At 37.3% G+C, this 14,190-nt stretch overlaps 1 protein-coding gene across 2 annotated transcripts in view; it reads right to left on the bottom strand.

Annotated features, from left to right (window-relative positions):
- Positions 1 to 522: 522 nt before the first annotated feature.
- The window catches only part of rock1 (Rho-associated, coiled-coil containing protein kinase 1), a 46,626-nt gene continuing 32,958 nt past the window's right edge, over positions 523 to 14,190 (bottom strand). Inside the window, exons 20-34 of one of the 2 annotated variants that reach the window (XM_077518500.1) lie at positions 13,952 to 14,136; positions 13,508 to 13,577; positions 13,332 to 13,435; positions 13,078 to 13,243; positions 12,911 to 13,004; positions 11,416 to 11,504; positions 10,714 to 10,905; positions 10,468 to 10,633; positions 7,071 to 7,141; positions 6,904 to 6,992; positions 6,713 to 6,791; positions 4,839 to 5,097; positions 4,556 to 4,763; positions 2,881 to 2,951; positions 523 to 2,148 (exon numbers count right to left, since the gene is read on the bottom strand). In XM_077518500.1, coding sequence (XP_077374626.1) covers positions 2,900 to 2,951; positions 4,556 to 4,763; positions 4,839 to 5,097; positions 6,713 to 6,791; positions 6,904 to 6,992; positions 7,071 to 7,141; positions 10,468 to 10,633; positions 10,714 to 10,905; positions 11,416 to 11,504; positions 12,911 to 13,004; positions 13,078 to 13,243; positions 13,332 to 13,435; positions 13,508 to 13,577; positions 13,952 to 14,136 — 1,824 coding nt within the window. In that variant the 3' untranslated portion in view covers positions 523 to 2,148; positions 2,881 to 2,899. The remainder of the gene's footprint in view (positions 2,149 to 2,880; positions 2,952 to 4,555; positions 4,764 to 4,838; positions 5,098 to 6,712; positions 6,792 to 6,903; positions 6,993 to 7,070; positions 7,142 to 10,467; positions 10,634 to 10,713; positions 10,906 to 11,415; positions 11,505 to 12,910; positions 13,005 to 13,077; positions 13,244 to 13,331; positions 13,436 to 13,507; positions 13,578 to 13,951; positions 14,137 to 14,190) is intronic. The other variant, XM_077518508.1, reaches the window with a different exon arrangement.

Below are 14,190 nucleotides of genomic sequence, written 5' to 3'. Positions count from 1 at the left end.
TTGCCGTGCCCCGTGCGTCACTTTCATACTGCATGCAAATTATTATTTTTAAATAAAATAAATAAAGAACCAGTACTATTAATTAAACTACACGAACTAAACGAAAACTACTGGAACATATTTATTTTTCTTTTTTTAAACCCAATGTTAATTAAAAATATTTTTAAAAAAAATATACCACCTTTTTTCCTTATAGGCTACATATTTTCAGGGTTTACACTTTGTTCTAAAGTATGTCACTTTAACCTAAAATATCCACACTTTTCTCTCAAAAATAATATACTAATACTATTGTATATACTTCAGAGAGAGAGAGAGAGAGAGAGAGAGAAAAAAAAGTTACTTTTTTCTCAGAAGTAAATCACCTTTGGTCTCAAATGCACACCACCGCTCTTTCTTCAGAATTTAAAAACAACCCTGAAGTGACGTAAGTAAATATATATATAAATTACAGTATACAACAGCATATATACAAAAAAGCAAACTATTGAGTGTGATCACCATTGAAAAGTGAGTCTCCAATGAATGATAAAGATATGTTTATTGACATATCCATCAGTGCGGACTCCAATGCAAATAAACCATGCAACTTATTATCCAAGACCAGAGTATATCAGAGTTCCAGTGCTTTTTTTTCTCTTTTAACGGAACGAGGGAGGAAAAAATAAAAAATAAAAATAAAAAAAAATAATAAAAAAAAGCTTTAAAACAAAACTGAACAAAACAAAGATCGCGGAGGTAATTCCATAATCCATGTCTCTCATTATTTACATTGCAGGGAGGGGTGTTTGCATTAACGGAGCCATGGCCACTTACTTAGCTTTTGAGAAACATACAGGGGACATTTTTATTATTATTATTATTATTATTTTTACATGCCAACTCCATTGCAATACATCCAAAAAGTAATCTAATACATACTTTATATTAGAGGCGAGGAACCTTTCAGTGAAGACTTCTGAGGGCTTTACTAAATTTATGACGGTCAAACAATTGTGTATGTATATTATATATTACAACCTTTTGTGTGTTAAAATATTTTGGGGCCGAATCAAATGCGTGTTTGTTCCCCACTCCTGCTCTCTATACTCAAACCAAGTAAGTTGCAATAAAACCACACATGTATGGCAATTTAATTTAAAAAAACAAAAAAACAAAAACAAAAACAAAAAAAAACAACAAGAAAAAAAGATGGAAGCGTTATGATTTGTCTGGTTTTGGAAGAAGGAGGAGAAAAAAAAACAATAAGATATGGCAGTAAAATCAATGTTCAAAGGTTATTAAGGCACGAGGTGGGCCAAACGCTACACCTGTTTAGTCTTCTTCAAATAATTTACAATTCAAACAGTGCAGTTTTACATTTGTTAACTTAATGTTTTTCCTTTTTGAACCATTTATCTAGGAATCAATGTAAGGCAATACATTAAAAAAAAAATAATACAAGCAAGAAAAAAATATATATCACAAGAGACAATGTACCAAATAAACAGAAAAACAAAAAAAGTGATGGAAGTTTTAGGGACTCCTATACGCCATTACAATGGAAGTTTCCTTATGGCTTGGGAGCAATAAAAATAATTAGAATAATAATAAAATAATGCATAGATTTAAATGATGATCTTACTCAATACATCTAATACTCATGTCCCAATACTCTTGCTTCCAAACCTGATAAACTGACTTGGAGAGTAATAAGAAAAAAAAAATATATAAAGAAAAGAAAAAAAGGCCAGAAATTAGCTGAAGGCATCAGTCATATTTATCCAATGAAAATGGAAGTCTGCTTGCATTTAAGGATCTTGTCAGGCATATTTTCTTCTATTTTTCTAGCCCTGAGATACAAGCACTCACGGCACATCTGGAACACCTGGATGACAGTACCTTAAAACTGAACACAGTCCCGGCAAACCCCCCAAACGTCAGATAGAAATCTCCACGTGTCAACTCCAGCTTTTGGGCCCAGGGCGCCATTTTCTTGTAGAAAATGTGGTGATGAAGATCTGCAGGGTAGGTGGTGGGGTGGGGGGGCAGGTCCATCACGATTTGTTAATATCACTGTCAACATTTTGTCCATGTTTGAGGATGAACAAGGAGGGGAAAGTACAGAATAGTCCAGGGAAAAACAAGTCCGACGGTTGAGACGGTTAGCTGAAAGAAAGAGCAGAAACAAGTGTCCAGTGAAGGAGACAAAAAACTACTTTGAGCATGGTTAGTATCCCACAAAAGAGGAACACCCTTTAACAGCTTTTCTCTCACTGTAAAAGGTGAATAAAAATACATTTTGTGTGCACCAGTTAGTGTCACTTCACAACACGCAGTTGGATTTACACCGCATGATTCAAATATTCTGGCACTTTTGTGACGATGGATTGGAATTAGTTCCAAAATCTAATGCCACAGTGGGAACATTTTGGATTCAAAGCCGGTTGTATGTGGTTTGCAATTAATAACAACAAACTGATATCTGTCAGATGTTGCATTGGTCTGAGGAAGGCAGCAACACAGGCCCTCAAAGTCTAACAGGAACAGTTTTGATGCGTTCACCCAACAATGCAAATGTAAAAATGACGCTCTAAATTGTCCATAGCTGTTAATGTGAATTATTATATGAGTGTAAACAGATATCACTTGAAATGTGCATGGAAATAGAAGAAAAAAATTGATATAGGTATTAAAACAGGATTTGGACCCGCAGTGTAAATCCAGCCTCGGTGTCAACAGCAGAAGAATCCCACATGTGAGCTGAAGGTGGCAACCAATCGACCAACAAAGCGAGCACCAAGTGTCTCGTGTTGGAAACACCCAGTTAATAATAATAATGACAGAAATAACAATAATAAATAGTCTTAATAATAATAAAAAAAAAAAAAACATCCACACTTTTGCGAAGCATCTCCTGTCAACAAGTGCTGGATGTTGTGTCTGCCGCGTAGAGGCTGGATTGCGCTCGGCTACAACACAGGGGGACACAGACAGCAAAGAAGGTCACGTGACTTGACTCCAGCACTTCATCACAGCCCAACGTTGGGGGACACAGCAGTGGACAAGCTCATCACACATTTCATGGATATAAGGAAATAAACTTGAAACGTCTGCAGTAGGTTTGAAAAGATCTAGCTAAATCTAGCGCTGTACAGTAGTTAAAACATGAGACCTTCAACTTTTCTGATTGTCCTTGCTAAAGAATAATTTACAAATAGAAATTATGAAGTTTCTTTTTCTCTTGCTACAATGATTTATCTTGACATTATAGAGTTATATAGCCAATTCTGGTGACCACTAAACTAAAAAAATAAAATAAAGTACCCCATGTGTGAATATTTAAACTAAAGAGTTGTTTGCGATGTATAAAAAAAAAAAGAAAATCAGAGAAAAAAACTAATATAAGGCAAAAATGGAAACCAGTAATTTGTATTTTTACAAGCTGTGTCGTTACACAATGTAGCAATGAGACCAGTGAATTTAGTAATGACTCAAATTGTGGCAAAAAAAAAAAAAGGTCTCCCATTTGCCGATTAGAAAACCCCCCAACCCATAGTGCCACAAGGGCGCTATAATATCATTTCCTTTGACCAATACCATTTGTTTGCATAACACAGTAGGTGTGGTATCTGTAAAGCTGACGTTTATGATGGAATTTAACAGGAAGGTGCAAAAAATGCTTTCAGCATTGGCACGAAAACAATTTGTGTGTGAAAAATCATAAAACTGTTTAGCATTACTGTATTACAAAATGTTACAGACACCACTACATGTTGTGTTAGTTATGCCTCATGTATTAAGTATGTGTGGCGTCTTAAAAGGTGATGTAATAAAGTGGAATATTAACAAGAAGTTGGCATGGGCCGATAACTGGTTTGCCACATTGCTCTGTTGATTATTGTACATTGTACTTAAACACAAACGCAAAAAAAAAAAGAAAAAAAAAGTCGGTACTAGTTAGCCCCAAAAACAACATGAGTAGCCCATGGGTTTGTTCTAAAAATATCTCACCAGTGATGGGACACTGACTTAATAGCAAGATTGAAAACAAAAAGAATGTTAAATAAATAAATAAATAAATAAATAAATAAATAAATAAATAAAGAAATAAATGTTATTTAAACTTAAAATGGTACATATTTCTTCTGTACAAAATATTCTACATATTTTTCTAAAAATGCTGCTTCTATTTATCCAATACTTCAAAAAATGTTAATACAGTGATAGCACGATATTTTTGCTCACAATCATGATACCGTCAAAATCTAATATCGGCCAATGCCTATGTGAAAGTAAAGTGTCTCTTGATGCAATAGTAAGTGAGTAAATAAACTTCCTGGTCACCCTAACAGGAGATGCATTAGATTATGAGTTTGACTCAATATGCCTTTTGTTCAATAATTATATTATGATTGAAATACATGAACCACTTGTGTCAGTTTCGAAAGGATTTCGCAAAATATAGGAGCTAAAACGTCATAATTTTTTACAACACTCGCCTGGGCAAAATATGAGGAAACAAAGAATAAAGTGGTTAAGAGGATTAATGTTGACCAAACTGTTTAACAGTTACCTGAGTTTCGCCGTATTGCTTTTCGTGTTTTTGCGGAAGGACTGGTTGGGCCCAGGCCGAGTGGACATGGAGCGAGGAGAGGCTCTTGAAAAGGTGGTCGGTGGGGTTTTCGGAATCTTCTTTCCAAGATGGCCGATCCACTTCTTCTGCTCATCTTGGGTCAAAGCCAGCAGGAGCATGTCCCGGGCCGAGGTAACGTCGTAGTTTACTGTGAAACCCAAAAAGAATCGCGTTTACCATGAAACCAACCAGCAAAACGTGAGCGGGCCTGCCACGACCTTACCTTTGCAAGGGGCGATGACGTCCTCCTTCTTGTCCAGGTGGTCCTTGTGGCACTTGACGTGGCATCGGCGGCACTCGAGGGCGGGCGGCGGCTTGAAGACGTGCCACAGCGGCTTGGAGCACGCCTCGCAGTTGGAGGGGAAGTGGTAGAGCGTGGGGATGAACTCGTGGCCTTTGTGAGGCAGGCAGTTCTTGTCGCCCTGAGGGATCGTCTCCATGTCGGCCTCTTTCCTGCACTCGCCCTCGTTGGCGTAGAGGATCTGAAAGCGGATCATAGTCACGTTAAGGGGATCCTCATTAATACATCATATAATAAATAAACTAAATAAACAATAAAATACAATATAAAATACATTTTTATCGTATCAGTGAATAAGTACACAGTGGTGCCTGCCTTGCCTTTACGACTTATAGTACTTACTCTCTTGGTTTTCTATTTATTTTGACAGTTAATTTCTACTGGGAGTGACAAACAGTTTGAAGCATGACTTTCTTAAGAATTGTTCACTATGTGCCAAACAGATGCTTGGAACTAATGGAATTACAATTAAGCCTCCATTTGCATATAATACCCAACAGTAGGGGTGTTAAAAAAAAATCGATTCGGCGATATATCGCGATACTACATCACGCGATTCTCGAATCGATTCAATAATCGGCAGAATCGATTTTTTTATTTTTTTTTTTATTTTATTTTTTAGGATTCACACCTTGAGCATGGAAGAATGTTATATGAACGGAACATTAAGCCTTAATATTTTATTTTAATGCTGTTCAAACATGAAACAGATTACAACCTCTATAAGACTGAAATTTCAGATAAATAAATAATACATTTCCATATAAATCTTACACTCTACAAGCTTACTGATTAGTATTTTCTAAATTTGAATGAAAAAAATCGCAACAATCGACTTATAAATTCGTATCGGGATTAATCGGTATCGAATCGAATCGTGACCTGTGAATCGTGATACGAATCGAATCGTCAGGTACTAGGCAATTCACACCCCTACCCAACAGCCAAAGTTCATAGGCCCATTAAGGGATTAATAAAACAAATAGACAATTTCTTGTTGGTTTAACGTTTAAAATAATTTACTCATTCAATAAAAAGAAATATAAAATAATTGAATAACACTAATACAATTTAAAATTCCAAATAAAATAATTTTATATATAAATAAATATTTACATATTTGATAAATATGCTCTTGTTGGCGTACATAATCTGAAAGATTTATTTTTATTTTTTTTGTATTTTAAAATTGTTTTATTTTTAAGTACACCCCTGCGTTATGGGGAACCTGATAAGTAACACAGAAAAAAAAATACTAATAAAATAATTATATATATATATATATATATATATATATATTTAATAAAACATAAAATAATTAGATCATAAAATAAAACATTTACAAATGAAACAACTGTATAATTTAAAATTCCAAGTAAAATTCTTGTATATATAAATAAATATTTACATAATATTTGATAAACATGCTCTTGGCGGCATACATAAATCTAAAAGATTTTATTCATTTATTTATTTTTATTTTAAAATACTGGTAGTTACATTTTTAAGTCCACCCCTGCATTACAGGGAACCTGATAGGGTACACAGAAAATATATATATACTAAAAATAAATAAATAATAATAATTGGATGATAAAATACAATATTTGAAAATCAAACAACTGAATGATATAAACATAATTCAATTTAGTATCAATCTAACAAAATTAAAATTTAAACTGCATTAATTGATCTTAATTTTGACAAAAACAACCATTTATACATTGATTAAAAACATCTGGGAGGCTGGGGAAAAAAAAGGGAAAACAAAAACTCAAGGAAAGGGCCCCTCTTACCTGGAATATTCTTGGAATCTCTTCAGTCTCAGCTCGGTACACGTCACCTTGTGTCACTGGTCTCACATGAAACAGTTTGCTGTTTCAAAAAAAAAAAAAAGAAAAAAAAAAAGAAAAAGAAAAATGAGAACTCCTGACGACTCCAAACATTGTACGTACGTTTGTATACGGTTACTCTCAAGGTGACTCACTCGATATCTAGTACCATAGAAGGGTTGGACTGCTCCTTATCTTGCTCGTCATTGTAGAACAAAATCTTCTTACTGCTCACCACAACATACTGTGACACAACAGTGAAAGGCCAATGAATGGGAGCAAAATGTGAACAAGTCCTTGGAAGCGGTACAAGTACAAATACCTGCTTCTTCCATCCGTATCGCTTGATATTCGTGCGGTTAGGAATAGACAGCCAACCCTCCAGTCTGGATTCTGTCAAAGGAGCGCAGACGGGAGAACGTCACACACCAAATGTGCCGAATTTAGAGGCAATGTTGAAGCGGGCCATGCAAAACTTAAGTTGGGTGGGAAAAACAAAAAAAGGTTAATTAAAGTGCCAGCTTTTCACCACTTTAGGAGGTAACAAGAGAAAAGTTAAGATACTGCATGCACGAGAATATAATAGACACGTTAAGAAATACAGCATGTCACATTACAAAAGCTACATGGCTAGTTTTGTTATCATTAGTACACAATTCCCCTTGACTGGCTAGATTGCTCAGGCTGTGAATCGAAAACAAATGTGTAAGTGCATGCAGCTGAAACGGCACAAACTGAAGGGGAAGAGGAAACCAACGGGACTAAGGCTGGATTTACACGGCCTGGTTTAATTCTGATGTTTTGCTCAATTGGGAGATGTGTCTTGATAGGGTAAAGGGAAAAAAAATATCAAATGAGCTCAGTTCAAAATCAGGCCTCCTACAAATGGATCAGAAAATGTCATTCTTAATTATCTGTCAATGTGAATTCAGATTAAAAATGCACAGATTTTATCTATCACGTAAATAATTTTGGAATAACTCGATCAGTGATGTACCAACCAGCGTCTGGCCTAACACAAAAATAAATATTTTTTTTTAAATTCTGAAAATTGAAACGACAAAAAGACAAATTAGGCAGCATTAGAGGTACATTCTTCAATAAATAAGGAAAATATCTGCAGCTGCTGGCCATTGGAGAAACGTGGTCTGTTGCCTTCATTTAAATCAATGGAGGAAAGAGGGTCAATCCAGGCAAACTCGTGTTATGCAACGTTTAACATTTATATAATAATTACCGGTAGGTAGCATTGTTAACTTCAATGTTGTAATTGTTCACGTCCAACTGGCCTTTGTGCATATTAAAATAATGATCTAAGTCTTTTTTTTTTTTGTTAATTATTATTTTTTGCCTAAATCATCTCCTCATGATTCAAATGGTTATTTTTTTTTGTGTTTCTTGGAAAAAAAAAAAATCTGGAAAAAAAGAGAAGACTTTTAGGCAATTATTTTAAGAAGGTGTCTATGTGTCATTTGAAACGTACAGTACATGGAAATAATTTTTAAAAAATGAATTAAAAAAAAACAAAAACAAATCTGATTCTGATGCCATTAAATGGGAATGGGGCACGTGGACCTGCACTATAAATCCAGCCTAAATGTAAAGTGTATTGTGTGTGAGGGAGTGCTTCCAGTCCAAGCAGCATTTCTGTTTGAGCATGCCAGCGAAACCAAAGCGTTATACAGTTGAAGAACACAGTGCTTTTGATTAAAAACAAAGCCAAAAAAAATACATAAATAAGCCTCATCATCCAGGGTGCTGGATTTAAAACCATCACTTATAGGAAACATCCCACTTATTTTATCCTAATCACAAACGTTTTCTCCTCACTCTTAATCAGGGTTTCATTCACAGATGTCTAAAGAGCACTAATAAGGAAACCAACGAAAGAGCACCACAACAGAACAGCAGCTGCAGCACGTACAGGCCAGGCAGAAGGGGGAGCTCGTCCGCTCGGTTACTCACAGAGGGAAAGGAATAGAAGTTACAAAGAGAGGAAGAGCGAGGACTAGACGTGAAGGGGAAATGGAGAGAGAGGGATTTAACCACAGGCATCATTTCAAGGAAAACTGATACGGAGACTGTCGTCGTTCATTACGCTGGTGGAAAAAAAATGGCATACTGGAAAGTAGCATGTACAGAAACTGTCATGTATTATTATCCAATCAAAGCCCACTGATCAATACACAGCGATATCTATACACATAACATGAACTAATACACAGTCGAATACAGAGGAACTTCATACGTGATTTCAGTAAAGCTTGAGTCTTGAGCTCAATGAGCATCTGAAGGATACATTTTTGCTTTTTCTTTGGCTTTTTTTTTTTTTTTTTTTTGTGCGGGACAAGTCAACTTCTCATTAATAGGGCCCGACCGATATGTATTTTCTACAGATTTATGTGTCAATAATAAAACCATTCTTACTTGTTACAACTACTGTAAAGCATTAACCTTTTATTTTATATATATATTTTTTATCTTGTGTTATTTTCACATGTCGGGACTTATGTCATGTGGAAATGTGTTAAGACAAAAAAAAAAAAAAAACCTTGGATGTTTGCAACCTTGAATTTTGAGAGAAGAAAGTCTTTGAATTCTTGAAATATCAACTTTAAATATAACTTGGACGGACAATGACAAATACTGACTCTACCTGTGCGTTTTTTGGCCTCTTGGGGGCTGTGTGGTGCCGTGCATCCATGGTATATACACTTATAGTGAGTACGGTACAGAAGAAAGCTACTCCCGAAGACAATGCTAACTTCCTGTTAGCATTTGAATGGGATCCTTACTTTGCTTTTTAGCATACGCTATGCACTTGCTAATTGCTAATGCTACGCAAGCAAAATGATGCATTCCGGGTACTTCCACAGTGTCGGAAAATTTGGTTTTCATCGATAACGTTTTAAGGGGAAAACGTTGGCTGATTGTTTTGGCCAGTGCTGGAAGGGCAATAAACGTCCGATTATAATTGGCGGCCGATTAATCGGTTAGGGCCCTACTCATTCGGGATGGTAGGTGAGCTGTAGCCTATCCCAACTGACTTTTGGGCCAGAGGCAGGATACACCCTCAACTGGTCACCGCTGGTTATAATAAACGACCATTCACACACCCATTCACGCTTATGGGAAATTTAGCATTTTCATTTAACCTATCATGGGTGTTTTGGGCATGCAGGGGGAAGCCAGAGTGCCCTGAGAAAACCCACCCACATACGCATGGAAAAAATGTCAAGAATTAGATATAAACCCTAAAGTTCAGAACTACGAGGCAGACAAATTAGCCACTAGTCCACCATATTCATTGTTGAAATTAAGTTATTTCGTCTATCCTCAAATTGTAAATTGTAAAACTGAACAGTTTGAAAAGCAATATTTGAGCACATCTAACATGGCTAATTGTCATGTAAGAGCCACAAGAATGTATACAAGTATGCAATAGCAAAATCAACAATCAATACAGTGAAGCTAACCTTTGAAGACAACCGCTTTCTCTACTAAGTTCCTGTTTTAGTTCTATTGTGTTGTTCGCTGTTTGTTCGCCCCTGACTGAAAGGGTAATGTAATCAAAAATCCAAAGAAAAAGCAAAACACTCGTCTTGATAATCTCGTATCATTTTTTGTTCTTTAGGATTGCCGATTGGGTTTTGGACTTCAGCTTTGAAATTTGAGGTTCAACTTAAAAAAAAACACAGTCAAAATGATTTAGTACTTACCCGCGATGTTGCTGTCCGTCTCGTCCGTCAGCAGGCTGGTGATGCTGGAGTTGTCCATGCGCTGCTGCAGGTCGTTGAGCTTCTCCCGCAGCTGCTCAATGTCGCTCTCCTTGCTGTCCAGCTGCATCTGGAGCTCGTTGCGGTACGTGCACTCCTCGGCCAGTTGCTGCAAGGGTAGAATGACAGCGCACCTTAATAATACCATTTCCTCTCGAAGAAAAGACGACTAACAAATCATGAACTCACTGCCTGCATCTCACTCAGCTCCTTCTGATATTTGATGGCCATGTGGTTGAACTTCTCCTTCTCCTGGTTGAGCTCCAGCTGCAGCTTGCGGTTTTCCTTCTCCTTCTTGCGTAGGTCGGCCGTGCTGCCTTTCTTCTTCTGGTCCAGCTTCATGTCCTTGCGGTTCATGATCTCTGCCAGCTTGTTCACCGCCTGATGGATTAAGAGGCCGACAAACAGGTTGGTAATGCCCAAATGAGACGCATACATTGTATATATGCATACAACAGGACAGAATTTAAGCGTTTTCTTTGCCCTCCTGGTCAAAAGCTCAATTCTGAGATGTGTCGGAAATTATCCTGAACGATGTTTGAGTTATTTTTTTTTTTCTCTTTCTGATCTGCTTGGAAAACAGTTCAGGCCAACAATTGGAAATGTTAAACCTGGTCAATATTTCTGATCTCAAATCCTTATGTGTGTCAAGCCAACATTGAATTTGGCCAAAACATGGATTTAGGTTCGATATGAATTACTAAATTGCAAATGGATGTGTTGAGTGTTTGTACGGGTATAACATCTCTCACTACAATATAAGTGAAATGTGTGTGGGCTGTCAAAAAAAAAAGAGAAAAAAGAAAAGAAAAAAAAAGACCAAAAAAGTTAACATGTTTTTAAAAAATAAAAAAAGTGCTTACCCTGTTAAAAAAAAAGATGCATGCTTACCTGAGTCTTGAGAGTCCGCTCTGTGTTGAGGACCTTCTCATAGTTGGCCTTGATTGAATTTGTAATCTCCTCCTTCTGAGCAACATACTCTGAAAGTATAGAAGGCCGTGCATGAATGTGCATTTAGAATTATTTGGTACGTTTTTTTCGGTTGTGTTGAATTTTCATTTATTGGAACATTTCTTGCTTGCGGTATGCAGTTTCATTTTAAAATCAGTTGTAAAATCTGTTCAGGTTTACACAGAAGATAAACACTTTTGTGTTTCATATTTTCTTCCTTTACCATATCAAATGTGCACCCAAACGTGACTTTAAAACCAAGGTACACAAGTTATCTACAAGGTTTAGGCTATGGATGTCCCGATCCGATCACGTCATCGGAAATCGGGCTCGTTAACGTGGTTGCTGACTCGATTGGTATCGGACGTTGTCTCTCGATCAGGACTCGGATAAATATGAGTTTGTTTGTTTTTTTGTTGTTGTTTTTTTTTTAAATAACTTTTTTTTTTTTTTTTTTTTTTAAATCTGAAGTTGGGCGGTGCCACAGAGTGACACTTCATTTTTCCCCACACAGTCCGTGCGGCATGGCATCACTCTACTACAGTGACACTATGAATGCCATCGAGTGACGGGGCTAAGCAAGGAAATGGCACCGAGGTATTTGGAAGTGAAGATACTAAAGTTATCATCTTTACTGTGGAAAGCCGAGGCAGTGCGACTTGCACTCTGTGCAATGTGTTTGCACCTCATTGATGATAGCCAAGCTCTTCAAATGCAGCCTTTTGTTTATTGTTTGTTGTGAAGTTAGCTTGTTTCTCACACATATCTACTGTATTTTTTTCTTCCTGAAGTAAAACAACATTAGGTTAGCCCAGTGCTTCTCAAATATTTTCTGTCATGCAACCCCTAGGAAGAAGAAAACAATGAGGATGTTGAAAATTTTGACGGCTTTGTAACGGAATGGACGGCAAATAATTACAACTCGATCCCCCGAGGTTATCTGCACTCCAGTGTTGAAGGTAAATATATACCCACAGAATCGACATTTGTTTGTCGATTTAAAAAAAATAAGAACATTGAAGGTTAATAATAACAATAATAATAATAATAATAATAATAATAATAATAATAATAATAATAAACGTATGTGCCGATTTATGTTTCATGTACAGCACTTTGCATACAGCAATACCTGTTCTTAAAGTGCTTTATAAATAAAGTTGAGTTGAGTAAATTAGCCAGTACAACAAGCCAATTAGCAGTCTGGATGTGGTGAATCCCAGGCCCCTAGATTAATCTGATTAAAAATAATAATAATAATTAATAATCGTTTGACAGCTCTAGTTGGAATTCACTACACTGTGTATTTTGACCAAAGAATGTCAGATTTTATGATACACATGGGATCTATTTTAAATTGTCTTAATATGTCTCCAAGATATTTTAAATATTCAATGCATTCTGTATCCAATTTAAAAAAACAAAATACAAGTACCTTCCTCCTGAGTGCTAAGCTTCTCGCTCAACTCTGCCTTCTCTTTGGCGAGAATCTCCACATCTTTGGTCAGAGTTTTGTAGAACTCCTCAAGCTGCATAGAAATCAAATTAGACATTAAAATACCCCGCAATATACAAGCTCCAATAATATTGGCTTTTGCTTACTCGTGCAATAGTGGCCTCCTTATCGACGAGCTCCTGCTTGTGCCTGGTGACGGTCTTTTTGCTTTCTTGGCTAAGCTCAAAGTACTGCTCCTCTTGCAGCGCCCGCGCCAGCTGCTCCGACTCCGCCTTCGTCACTGTCAGATCCAGCTGGGCAGACAGGGACTCCCTTTGTGCGGGAGAGAAGCAATTCAAGCTCATTACGAGGTTCTGACATGCGACGGCAGGCTATGACGAAGCGTGACGCACACGCTTACCTTTCACTGCACAGCTCCTGCACCTTTTTATGAGCTTCTTGTACCTGCCGGTTCCTTTCTTCTATTTCCTCTTTGAGCTCTTTGACCTGAGTTTTGTAAAGCGTCTGCAGGGAAAAGGCCGACATTAGGTTAGTCTGACCCCCTCACCCCTAATCTATGTTTCCACTAATACTTACAGAAAAATACTGTTCGGCCTCGAGCTGGTCCTGAAGTTCCCTCATCTGTCCTTCATTGCCTCTGTATTGCCTGGTAAACACATCAACCAAAGCAGATTTTTTTTAAACCGCTGTTCCCGCATCGAGGCCACTTTCTGAGCACCATTAGCAAAAATATGGCTGTCATCACATGCAGCCAAGGGATTAAGTAATGAAGGAACAGCATTCAGATTAAAGTCTAATCTCAGTGAACACTGTCGCAGAGCAGCTTTGGCGCAGTTGCACTATAAGCCGAAATAATAGCACTTATTTGGGAATAGCGGCTTGACTTACAAAGAGCATTACGGCGAAGGCAGCGAAAACAGAAAATAACGAATAAACTATAAGAGTCCATTGTGGTCGGTGGATGTACCCCGCCTCCCAGACCAAATCAAATCTCCACCAATAATTGTATATTGGACTCACTTTGTCAGCTGCGCAAGTTGAAACTCCAGAGAGCGTTTACTCTCCAGCGCCGTGTTGATCTCCTGCTTGAGCTGCTTCTCCGAGCACCGGAGCCGATCCACTTCCTGCAGCCGGCTCTTCAGCTCATTCTGAGCCAGCCCGCGCTTGCTGGACTCCTGTTCCGCCTGTATCCTTAGATTCTTCACCTGAACCACCAGGGCGGCGGGTGAATTTTCAAAAGGATGTAGCAAGTCATTGAA

This window comes from Festucalex cinctus, chromosome 1 (assembly GCF_051991245.1).
Source record: "Festucalex cinctus isolate MCC-2025b chromosome 1, RoL_Fcin_1.0, whole genome shotgun sequence".
Classification (NCBI taxonomy): domain Eukaryota; kingdom Metazoa; phylum Chordata; class Actinopteri; order Syngnathiformes; family Syngnathidae; genus Festucalex; species Festucalex cinctus.
This window is presented reverse-complemented; position numbering and strand designations above follow the sequence as displayed.